We start from the raw sequence: 12,787 nt of genomic DNA, 5'->3' as shown, positions 1-12,787 counted from the left end.
ATTAGAGTGCTCAAAGCAAGCCTATGCTCCGGATACATTAGTATAAGATAACATTATATGATTCTGATCCTATTGTATTGGCCTTTGGGATCAGAGTAATGATTAATAGGGATAGTTGGGGACATTCGTACTTCATAGTCAGAGGTGAAATTCTTGGATTTATGAAAGATGAACAATTGTGAAAGCATTTGCCAAGGATGTTTTTATTAATCAAGAATAAAAGTTGGGGGCTCGAAGACGATCAGATACCGTCCTAGTCTCAACTATAAACGATGTCGACCAGAGATCAACGAATGTTGCTTATAGGACTATACTAGCACCTTATGAGAAATCAAAGTTTTTGGGTTCCAAGGGGAGTATGGTCGCAAGGCTAAAACTTAAAGGAATTGACAGAAGGGCACTACTAGGAGTAGAGCATGTGGCTTAATTTGACTCAACATGGGGAAACTTACTAAGTCCAGGCATAGTAAGGATTGACAGACTAAAAGCTCTTTCTTGATTCTATGGGTGGTGCTGCATAGCTGTTCTTAGTTAGTAGAGCGATTTGTCTGGTCAATTTCATTAACGAACGAGACCTCAACATGCTAACTAGCTATGCAGATGCGACCCTCTATGGCCAACTTCTTAGAGGGACTATGGCCATTTATGCTAAGCAAGTTTGAGGCAATAACGGGTCTATGATCCCCTTAGATGTTTTGGGCCGCACGCCTCTACACTGATGTATTCAACAAGTCTATAACCTTGGCCGATAGGCCTGGGTAACCTTTGAAATTTCATCATGATGGGGATAGATCATTGCAATTATTCATCTTTAATGAGGAATTCCTAGGAAGTGTGAGTCATCAACTCGTGCTGAGTATGTCCTTGCCCTTTGTACACATTGCCTGTCACTCCTACCAATTGAATGGTCTGGTGAAGTATTCGGATCGAGACGACGTGGGTGGTTTGCTGCCAGTGATGTTGTGAGAAGTCTATTGAAACTTATCATTTAGAGAAAGGAAAAGTCGTAATAAGGTTTTCATAGGTTAACCTACTGAAGGATTATTGTTGATACCAAAGCAAAAGGGCAACCCTTGAATCGGTTGACACAAGTCTCAAGCAGGGGCAAAAGGCCGAAGGTACCATGGCGTCCCAAAGTCTCTACCCATGCACGCCAGGGACAGGTCCTGTGCATCAGCACAGGCCCTGACCCCAGCTCCAACAACCAAAACCCCACCGCCATAAGCGTTAAGGAACTGCAACTAAACAAAGCACGCCATTGGTCGCCTGGGCACGGTGCTGACCAGCGTTGTGTATCATGCCATTTGCATCTAAAATGACTCTCAGCAATGGATATCTTGGCTCTCGCATCGATGAAGAATGTAGCAAAATGTGATACTTGGTGTGATTTGTAGAATCCTATGAATTATCAAGTTGTGGCCAAAGCCACTAGGCCAAGGGCACGTTTACCTGGGTGTCACATAAAGTCGCCAATGCGCCCATCACAAGCATGGTGTATGATGGCCTCTCGAGAGCCTTAACTCACGGCTGGCCAACAAAAGGGCTCAAATTGATAGTGGCCACAATCCACAGTGGATGAGTAAATAAGATGCGCTTAAGAGACAGGACATGTGCGTGTCATTGCACAAAGAAGGAGCCTCACGATGAGCGCTCCCTCGATGCGGAGGAAGGCCCAAGACACGTACACAACCTCAGGTCAGGTGGGGCTACTCGCTGAGTTTAAGTATATCAATAAGTAGAGGAAAAGAAACTAACAAGGATTCCCTTAGTAACGACGAGTGAACTAGGAATAGCCCACCATAAGAATCAGTCACCCTTGGTGTCTGAATTGTAGTATGAAGAAGCGTCCCCAGTGGCAGAGTGGGCCCAAACCCCTTGGAAGGGGGCGCTGGAGAGGGTGAGAGCCCCGATTTGTCCCTCCCCCACATTCCATCTCATCCTCCTCTTAAAATAGTGAAGTAGGCCTAACGTTACATTGCTTGACTAAAAGACTTACAAATTATGCTAAGTCTGGGAAAAGCTCTGGGTCGTAGTCCAACCCTTTTCCGGTTAAGTCTTGGGAAGGTCTAGTATTAAGGACTTAGAAATTATACTAAGTCTGGAGAAAGCTCTAGGCTGTAGTCTGACCCTTTTCCGGCCAATTCCTTGGAAGGTCTAGTGTGGTTCGAGCAAGTGTGGGCAAGTCCTGGCATAGTCCAGGCAAGTTTGGCACAAGTTTGAGCAAATCCTGGCATAGTCCAAGCAAGGGTATGGCAAGTCCTGGGAAGGTCTTGCATGTCCACCCTGATTTTTGGGAGTTAAAATTTCGAAAAATGCGGATGGGGTTAGCCACGAAAAAAATGTGTCATTTCGTGAAAAAGTATCCTTGTTTGTGGATTGAGAAATTTCCCAAAATCTATTATAGAGGGCTTCCTAAGGTGTGAGCAAGGCCTTAGCATGGTCCGGGCAAGGTTGGATCAAGTGTGGGCAAGTCCTGGCATGGTCTGGGTAAGGTTGGCATAAGTCTGGGCAAGTCCTAGCATGGTTCGGGCGAGTTCTAGGAAGGTCTTGCATGTCCACCCTGATTTTTGGGAGGTGAAATTTGGAAGAATATGAATGAGGTTAGCCATGAAAAAAGTCTGTCGTTTCGCAAAGAAAAATCCATGTTTATGGAACTTGAGAAATTTTCCAAAATCTACTATAAGGGGGCTCCCTGTTAAAGTATGCACCAAATAGGAAGTGGAACAAGCAAGGAGAAGGGCAAAGAATTGGTCTTGGGATAGTGAAGTTATATGACTTTTATGATTATGTAATATTATGTTGTATATTAATGAACTTTGATATGATTTTGTAATGGATTATGGATTCGGTAAACGTTGAGACCATGTAATTATAATATTATATTGCTATTGATAAATATGGTTTTGTATGGCTGAATTGATATGGTATGGAAGAGAGGAAAGAAAATTTAAGAAAACTGGATTGAAGGGATAAAAATACCCTAAAATTTGGACAAATTTGGGACACATAAAATAATGATCAAATGAATGAGTTGGACTTGATATTTTCTTAACTTATAGATCTCATTTTTAGCTTTAAATCAAGTGGTAGATCATCAAATTTGGAGTTTTGTGCTAAGAGCTATACCCTTCCAAAGTTAGGCTAAAATTCTGAAAATTTGAAAAGTTACCAAATGAACAGTACACCTTTGATTATTTCCTGACTCTGTTTTGTGCAAATAAGATATCAATGAATATTTTTCCTTGAGAGAACATATAACAAGCTTTAAATAGAACCTATAACCACCTTATTTTTATTTTTCTATAATTAGATATGAATTTTCAAAGTTTGCTAAACATTAAAGGTTGGATGAATAGTAACCCGAGGGCAAGTGCCTGAAATTTTAAATTTTCTTGCCTTTAAGTCCTTATTAATGGTTCTGAATGGTTCTATTCGCAATATTATGCTTTACAAAGGGAGGTGTGACACTTCTGGCTATCAATGCCTGGTTCTGGCTTACTATAGTATGCTCTAATTATGTCTTATGAGTAAATGTGCTGAACTGCTGTTTCATGATTGGCCATTGTGCTAGTGCAATATTACATTGTATTGCACTGTATGTCCAGTATTATATTTGTTTGTTTGATTTTCTATATTATGAGAAAAGTGCAGAAACCAAAAGGGATGGGTTGCCTAAGTTGGTCTAGTCAAGGTTGAGAAGTTGAAATGATTATATCAAGGGAAGAAGACATAGAGGAGAAGGAATTGTTAGTGGCAGTCTCACCCAAGGGGGGATGAATTGGGTGAGTTATAAAAATTTACGAAATTAAAACAAAGAACTATCGGAAACATAGAGTGTGAGTTTAGAATGATTTCACCGTAGAGAGGAAGACACAAGATTTATACTGGTTCGGTCTCAACCACTTGACCTACGTCCAGTCCTCAGAACACCTCTGAGTATTTCACTATGTTTCAAGATTGATCGGGCTCTTGGTGCCTCAGTATAGTAATTGAAGCTCTCAATTACTCCCTTTTACTTCCCGTAAGGTTACAGTCCCACTCAAGAGTCCACACCCTTGAGTATCACACAAACGTGATTAATGAATAGTAAATAAACTCTCTTACAGAGTGAATAAATGATAATCACTGAAGCTCAAAGTTATGGAAGAATAGAGTATTGAATGCAACAGTAAAAATTAACAGAGGGTAGCTCGCATATTCAATCTGTCCATTTAATGCTTTTTCACGCCTTTTATAGTTGAGGTCGTTTAGTAGCTGTTAGACGGAAGAGCTTCTAGTCGTTGTGAGTCCGGTTGCGTGTTTTTCTAGTTGTAACGGTTTCCGCCATTAATGCTTCTGACAAGGTAGGTTACAGGCTACTTAGACAACTGTTGGAGTGTCGTTGGGATTTTCTTTGTAATCTGCAAAAATACATTGATTCAATAAGTTTCTCTTCGTAGAATAAGATCAAGAGTAGATCCAAACAACTGATAAACGAATATTCATAGTTTATGGTTATAATCAATCAGTTGTCAGATGCACTGAGTAGTAACTGAACGTGCTTGATCGAAGTGATGTTCGATTATTACTTGATCGATTAGGTTATCGATTATTCTGAGTGAAAACTTTTGAACCAGAGAACTAAGATTATTGATCAAGTGATGGATCAATGGTTTATCAATCAAGTGATCGATAAAAGGAAGTAGTGATATTATACTATGATGTATAGACAATGAAGATCAAGGTTGCTTTTGATTTTGAAGCTCTTTAAATAGTGAAACAAGACATTTATGAAGGCTGAGAAAAGGTCGAATGAAATATATGATAAATTTTGAGAAATATCGAGACTTAAGGTTTGGACTGAAATCACCTTATGATCGAACAAGTGATCGAACATTTGTTGATCGATCAGGTTATCGATAAACAAAGTGTTATAGAAATAAATTTTGGAACACTAATTTTCAAACACTTTATCGATAAATGGATGATAGATAACCTTATCGATAAACAATAAGCAAAAGTATATTTAGTGAAAACACAGGCTATGTGAGTTGATCGAATAGGTGATCAATAAAGGGTTGATCGATAATGTTATCGATAAAGAGACCTATTCTTGTAAAACCAAAAAATATTGATTTATCGATCATGTTATGTGAAAACAAAGTAAACATGAAGTGGTTATCGATAATGTTATCGATAATTTGATTATCGATCCGGTGATCGAAGAGCCATGATGTAATACATATATGTTGATTATCGATCATGAGATCGAAAATGTTCTTATCGATAAGGTGATCGATAAGCCACTGAAATAAATTCCTGCACAAAAAGTTATAAGGCAATGTTCGATCTATTATCGATAAACGGATGATCGATAATGTGATTGATAAATGGCGACAAAAGCAAAACATAGAATGAGTAGAGTGCATTACCATTTATCTGTCTTCTCATCGATAACCGGTTTATCGATCATGTGATCGATAAATACCTATCAAATTTGCATCCCGATTATCGATCAAGTGATCGATGACTTATCCCCGATTTTTATATGCAACTAAGAGTGATCGATCAAATGATCGATCAACACATTATCAATCAAAGTTTCTGCTGAGTTTTCTTAAATAAACAGTGTTATTACCTATCAGCTTATCGATAAAATCTTGATCGATCAGATGATCGATCAACATGCTGAAACACAAGTTACTCACTTTGTTATCATCAAAACCTTAATCCTAACAGGAATGACAGAGAATAATTGAGAGATGGGTGGCCATTATTTGACAGACTACCTTCTGGGAAAACAATAACTAAATTGAAAAAGTTTGAATAGGATATAAGTAAAGTCAAGAAAATTTTCTTGAGAAAGATGGCATTAAAAGAGCAAAATAGGTAGGGGATGTTAGTCTATGTCTTAGTGTGTTAGTGGAGTAATGAGACCTCAATAGGGGTGAAGCAACAGAAAAGAGACTATTTTAAGTCTTAAAAGGATAGTCAGAAATTACTTGAGGAATTAGTAATACCAAGTTCTTGGCTATTTATTTTGACATAAAGGTGAAGTTCTTATGATTGCTATGATAGTAATAAATGGAAAGGGGTATAATGTTAAAAATGTGATTTCCTCATTTCTTTAAATGCTGAAGAAGATATCAAGATGCATAGATTCAACACCAACATTCAAACAAGAACGTAACAAGAGGAGCAAGCCAAATCCTCTGCTAATATGTTAGAAACTCTAGCAAATTGTTTAGAGGAACAGCAAAAGATGATGGAGCAATTCATGGCAATACAGGCTAGACAAGCTAAGGAAGCTACAATGGTGGCAGTAGCAACTAGTATTCCTCAACCACAGCTAGAACCAACGATCCTAAGACTCCCTGAAATACCGATGCAATTCCAAATCCCTTCATCAGAACAGGCTGGAATAACTGTAAGAGAGGATATAAGGCAAAAATGGATTACAAAATTTTATGGATATAAACCTCCTATTTTTAAAGGAAACGCTGATATTCAAAGAGTGGAGGATTGGATTATGAATCTGGGGACAATATTTCAAAACATAAATTGACCTTATGAGCAAAGAGTACAACTGGCTGTTTTGGTTCTAAAAGGAGATGCTGAACAATGGTGGCAGGACTTGAAGTCAACTCTATGGGCAAGGAATACCTCAATAACCTGGGAAGTATTCTTAGAATAGTTTTACGCAAAATATGTTCCCCAAGCTAAAAGAGATAAGAAGGAAATGGAGTTCCTTACTCTGAAGCAAGCTGAAGATGAGTCCTTTGAAGGCTATTTAACTAAACATATATATATCTGTCATATTATTCTACTTACTTACAGCAAGCTACAAGGTGGAATGTAGAAAAATTAGCTAAAGGTCTCAAACCTAGTCTCAAGGAACGCATTGCCCCTATGTAATTGAGGGATTTCAATACGGCGGTACAAGTCTGCAAAGTGATAGGAAGTGGCCAGGACCATCAAGTTATGATGGAAGACACCCTTGGGAATAGGAATTTCGAACTATGAAGTATTTCTAAAAAGAAGAGAGTTCGAATGAACAAGCGGACTAGAAGAAGCTGTAAACGAACAAGATTCAATTTAAAATAAGGGTAAAAGGATGTAACCTATGTGGGAAATAGTATGGGAGCAAGCCTTGTCTGGCAGGATCAAATATCTGCTATAAATGTAGTGAAACTAGGCACTATATGAGGCACTATCATAAAAAAAACAGATGCCTTGATACTTCATGACAGCGGAAGGACTTTTGCCCTTCCACCAAATAAGATTCCAAAGCTGCCTCATATAACTTGAGGTACGAATCAAGTAATGGTTATTCCTTTGCTACAGTATTTAAATTAAACATGAGTTATTTATTCATATTACCCAGTATTGGGTAATAAAAACTGAGTATTGATGCATCTTTGTATGAATTAAGTGCTCCTAGTATGGTATCCTTATTACTGTGTGCCTGAGCTATGCTTTATTGACAAACCTATCTTTTATATGCATTTTCATATATTTTTGGTGGGTTTTTGTCATTATTATTGGCCCTTAATTGCATTATTTGAATATAATTCATATTAGAGTGCTTTAATTTGAATTAGTGCATAATAGGGGCAAATTTGTCATAATTGTGGTTAATTAATCTTTAAGGACAATTAATGCTACCTATCTTTCAATTTTAATTGCAGGTTTCTTTTTGAAGGATTAAAAAGGAAAAAAAAGAAGAAGAAAGAAATATAAAATTAAAAAAATTAGAAATAATAATAATAATAAAAAGAGGGCTAGGTAGTAAAATGCACCGTTTTACTATACCTGCCCTAATTATATTCATCATCTTCTTTATGTCTTTTCACTGGTGGCAAAGAGAAGACGGCGTGAAGGGACCAGGGGAGCTCGATAGCAGGAGAAAATGCGAGCAGAAGAGAAGGAGAGAAGTAGAGGTCGACGGCGTAAGAGGACCTGTGTGACGCTGGCGATCACCTCCAGATTCCATTTCTTCACTTCCACTGATTCTAATCATCATTTTCCTTACCCACAAAATCACCTATCCATCATCATTGACTTCATCTCCTTCCCTTCTCAGTGCAACAAAACCAAAGAGAACAAAGCAAACTCTTCAAGCTTCCTCATTTCCTTCTTAGTGTTCTTCCATGGCAACCTATAGCAAAATATTGATCATAGCATTTCTCATGGCTAACCGTGGCTAGCACTTTGTTATTCTCCAATTTGACAGCAATGGCAGGAGCTCGGATCATCAAAGGGGAGTTTTAATTACTTTAATTTCCTATCCAATAGTTGTTTAACAATTCCTAGGTCTTAGGATAGTTATTCCGATTATTGAAAAATTTGTATTGTTTAATCTAATTATATTTGGAGATTATTGTAGTTAGATTACTGTTTAGCATTTGACATTGGGCTATTTATAGCTTTAATTTCAATCATAATGTTGTGGTTATGACATTTACATTAACTTTGGAGTTAATATACTGTGATTTTCTGAGGTAGCCTGGAATCTTGGATCGTAATGTCTCTAGCTAGCTTTAATTCTATTGTTTTGGATTTAAGAGTTTTAATTAAGCATTAGTTTTTAGCATCCTTAATCCCATTTTACTATTGTAGTTGCAGTTAGTAATTTAGGATTTTGGAAAATATTTTGTGACAATTCAAGGTGGGTCGGTTGTTGGAATAAAAGCTTAAGTATAAATCTTAATTCATTATTTTAACTCCTATATCTATTGAAGTAAGGATTGCTTGTGTTGTTGAATTGGACGATTGATTATTATTATTGTTACTCATGTGTTTCATTTTCATTTCTTTCATCATCATTCATTTTAATCATTTTTATATAAAAATATCAAAAACAAGTATTTTAATTTCAATTTAATTCATGGCACTTAATTAGCAATTATCAAATCAAAATCCTTTTTGTAGTTTAGGTTGCTTGCATTTATTTAGTAGGATTTAATTTCATTTTTGGCTCCTCAAAGTGAATACAACCCGGATCATGCACTGTATTGCATTAAGTCGATCAATTTTGGAGTAACCCCAAGGCGACAAATTAAGGGCATTATTTCAAGTGTGGGGGAGTTTTGCCCAGGAGTGCAAAAGGCTAAGTGTGGGGGAGTTGACAAACCTATGTTTTACATGCATTTTTTAAAATCTTTTTAGTGGGTTTTTGTCATTATTATTGGTCCTTAATTGCATTATTTGAGTTAATTAGTGCTTTAACTTGAATTAGTGCATAATAAGGGCAAATTAGTCATAATTATGATTTATTGATCTTTAAGAACAATTAATTCTACCTATCTTTCAATTTTAATTGCAGGATTCTTTATGAAGAATTAAAAAGAAAAGAAGAAAAGAAAAGGAAAAAAAAGAAGAAAGAAAAAATAAATAAAAATTAAAAAAAAGGGCCAGGTAGTAAAACGCACCGTTTTACTGCCTGCCCTAAATCATTCAAAATGATCATCTTCATTCATAAGCCAGGGGTGCTCGATGGAAGGGAGTGACGGCAGGGGGGATTGGGGAGAGCGAACAGAGGAGGACTGGAGGCGACTGAGTGAGAGACCAGATCATCACCATCGCCTTCATCTTCTTCTTCTTCTCGGCATAATAACAGAACCAATGAGGACCAGAGAATCAGTGACAGCGAGAGAACTAGAACCAATCACCGTTTCCTTCACTCCCACCACTCTGAACCATCATTTCCCATCCCCATTGAAATCCATCATCACCGTCGGCTTCATTATCACCTTCTCGGCGTTCCTCCATGGTAGCCCGTAACAGAACGTTGATTGTGGCATTCCTTATGGCAAACCGTGGCTGAATTTCATGATCCTCTGGAGCAGTGGTGATGGCTTGAACTTGGAGCTTTAAAGGGGAGTTTCAGCTTTTTCAATTTTCATTCCTCTCATTGTATTAATGATTCCTAGGTCTTAGGATGAACTTTATAATGTTTGGATGTGCTGTGATGATTTATATTTGTATTGAGATTGGTTGTAGCTATTGGAATTTTTAATTAGCATTTAACATTATTTTGTGATTGGTTTTAATTTCTTACATTGTATTAGGTTTTGAAATTATTGTGAATATTTAGTGGTAATTTAAGGTGGTTTGGTTATTGGACTAAAAATGTTAATTGCATTTCTTTGATTCTCTTTAACTAATTGTGTTGAAACAGTCTAATTGTGAGTAATTAATATGCAAGATGACTTGATATTGAATTTAGCTAACTCCCGAATTAATTGAAGTAATGATAGCCTTAATCATTATGCTAGAAGTTTGCTTTTCCATTTGCTATCATTCGTTAATTCTTTTTATTTATTTCTTTCATATCCATTTTATAAACTAAAAATCCAAAAAAAAATTTACTCTTTTTGCATCCTCTTAAATTTTGCCAATTAGTTAGTTAAAAAGAAAATCAATCACTTTTCAAGTCAATTTTCTCTCTTTTGCATACTTAGTTACTTAGGATCTTTTTAAAGGCTCTCTAAAATGAATACGACCCGGATTGTGCACTGTACTGCATTAATTCGGTTAATTTTTAAAGTGGACCTAATACTACTAACAGTTCGTTCTTCATTTATGTTACATGATATATGAGTTGGATAGACAGAAAATTTGATGTTGAAGTTATGTTTTATGGATGGTTATGAAGTTTGAGGCTAGCTTTGATAGAATTTAAAGTATATTTATACACTATCCAAAGAATGTCAAAATAAATTGTTTAAAGACTAACTTTTGACTTAAAAAAAATTAAAGAAATCCCCTATGAGGAATGGACAATATTGGCACCTAGAGATATATTCTTAGTGTCGTGCACCAGTAAAAGGGATTTGGTCAAGCTATTCTGAAATAAATATCATTATCTGTTTTAATGGATGAAAGACACGGGTATGGTTAGATTAAGAATATACTATGTGATGATGTAAGCATGAGGTAAGCGAGACGATGTAAGTATGTTGTCATGAGGGCACAAGTCATCACAAGACAAAAAGGCAAAATGAGAGGTTGGATGGTTTAGTGAATCACTTTTTGATGACCTATCTAAGACAACAGTCAAACTATTTTGTTTTTAACAAGACTTATTGAGGAAAAATAGAACTAAGTATCTTAGATAATGATTTGATTCGGAATGCAGCCTGAAAATATGAGGCTGATGATTATGAATAAAAGTGATGGCTCAAATGTTAGAAACCCTAATTACATGATGACTCAATAGAAGTCTTTTAGCTAGAGTTGAAATGAGGAGACTACCGATGAAGTGGATACCTGACCTAGTTATTATACAATAGAGACATTCGAAGGATTATGCCCGTTGGATAATGTGATGACCAATGCACGATCATGTAAGTGACTGATCACGAAATAAGAGAGGATAGAGGAAATAAAAGGCAAGCAATATTCTTGAGGATAAGAAAGATGAGAAACATATAAGAATGTTATAGATAATGATTGCACTGGCAATCAGAATAGAGAAATGAAGATGTTCTAATGATGCTTCAATGTTTAATAGTGTTTAGAAACAAATGAAATCCTTCGACTTTAAGACATTTATGAGGAATATGATTGTAGCTTCAAGTTAATAAGAAACCTGGGATTGAAATTCCTACAGATGATTGCCACTGCCTATGTAATCAAATGAGTCTAGTGAAAATACTCTTTGTAACAAAGATACGGCATGTGAAGCAAGTACCCTAATAGAAATTGGAACAGCATAGCAAGGTAATCCAATTGTTCTTCTTATACTGCATGGACGAACAGAACTTACATGTTCTATAACAATTGAAAGTTACATATACCCTGAAAAATCATTCAAGCCGTCCTTCACATAGCTACAATCTATTTATTTCTCATTGCCCAATCACGGACATGATTTGGCCTGTCTCCTATACGTAAGATCCATTGAATTCTATCCCAGCTTCTTTAAGGTCATTTTTTCGCTGCTCAGTCACGGACATGATTTGGCCTGCCTCCTATATGTAAGATCCATTGAATTCTATCCCAGCTTCTTTAAGGTCATTTTTTCCCTGCTCAGGTCGAAGAAGATGGAGTTCTTGATCCTGAGACTACTATAGTTGCCATATTTCCGTCACCTGTGCATTATGCAGGTCCAACTGAAGTACAGTGGCATGCCAAGGCACGGATAAATGCAGGTGCCAACTTCTATATTGTAGGTCGTGATCCTGCTGGAATGGGTCATCCAACTGAGAAAAGGGATTTATATGACCCAGATCATGGGAAAAAGGTGCTCAGCATGGCTCCTGGCCTTGAGAAGCTTAATATCCTGCCATTCAAAGTGAGTAATGGCTCACGGCTTTATGTTATTGCTCCTCTCTATCAAATATCTCTTCACAGCACCGTCTTTGAAATGTTAATTTCCTCCTTATTCAGCCTTGTATGCTTGTTGTAGCTGGTAATTCCATCATACTTTTGGGATTAATATATGTGGGGAACTATTTATCTGTGGTTCTTCTGATGGCAGTGTAATTATCTGTACTAGCTGGCCTTTTAATTTTCAAGTCTAAATGGGTAATGGGTCAGTCATCACGATCATCTGTCTTGTTCTGGAATATGCATTCAGGGAGACATCTTTTGGTTTTCTTAAATTCTTAGTTCCAGTCTTCATTCAGCAGACCAAGAAATCCTAATCTTCGGGCCAAGTTTTGTTCAAATTGATACATTTTCAGGTGGACAACATACCGAAGCATACCTTGTATCCTCTTCTTTGAGTGGTTAAATGCTGTGAGTCGCCCATGATTTTACATACCCCAACAAGTTAAATTATACATCTTTGCATATATGATTA

The 12,787-nt window shown here is 36.8% G+C and overlaps 1 protein-coding gene and 1 long non-coding RNA gene across 2 annotated transcripts; both read left to right on the top strand.

Annotated features, from left to right (window-relative positions):
- The first annotated feature begins 2,754 nt into the window (after positions 1–2,754).
- Positions 2,755–9,877, top strand: LOC114745683 (uncharacterized). Its single transcript, XR_003740227.1, has 3 exons — positions 2,755–2,766; positions 7,907–7,913; positions 9,511–9,877. It is a non-coding gene; the product is annotated as an uncharacterized LOC114745683 (long non-coding RNA).
- Positions 9,878–11,315: 1,438 nt separating this feature from the next.
- LOC114745694 (ATP sulfurylase 2-like) lies at positions 11,316–12,534 on the top strand. Its single transcript, XM_028933856.1, has 3 exons — positions 11,316–11,327; positions 11,683–11,703; positions 12,017–12,534. The coding sequence occupies exons 1-3, from the start codon at positions 11,316–11,318 to the stop codon at positions 12,389–12,391; spliced, it is 408 nt and encodes a 135-aa protein (XP_028789689.1). The 3' UTR covers positions 12,392–12,534.
- Positions 12,535–12,787: the final 253 nt, after the last annotated feature.

The sequence above is a fragment of the Neltuma alba genome, unplaced genomic scaffold (assembly GCF_004799145.2).
Source record: "Neltuma alba isolate B1F8T4 unplaced genomic scaffold, ASM479914v2 tig00004754_pilon, whole genome shotgun sequence".
NCBI lineage: Eukaryota > Viridiplantae > Streptophyta > Magnoliopsida > Fabales > Fabaceae > Neltuma > Neltuma alba.
The sequence above is the reverse complement of the archived record's forward strand: the minus strand, read 5'-3'. Positions and strand labels throughout refer to the sequence as shown.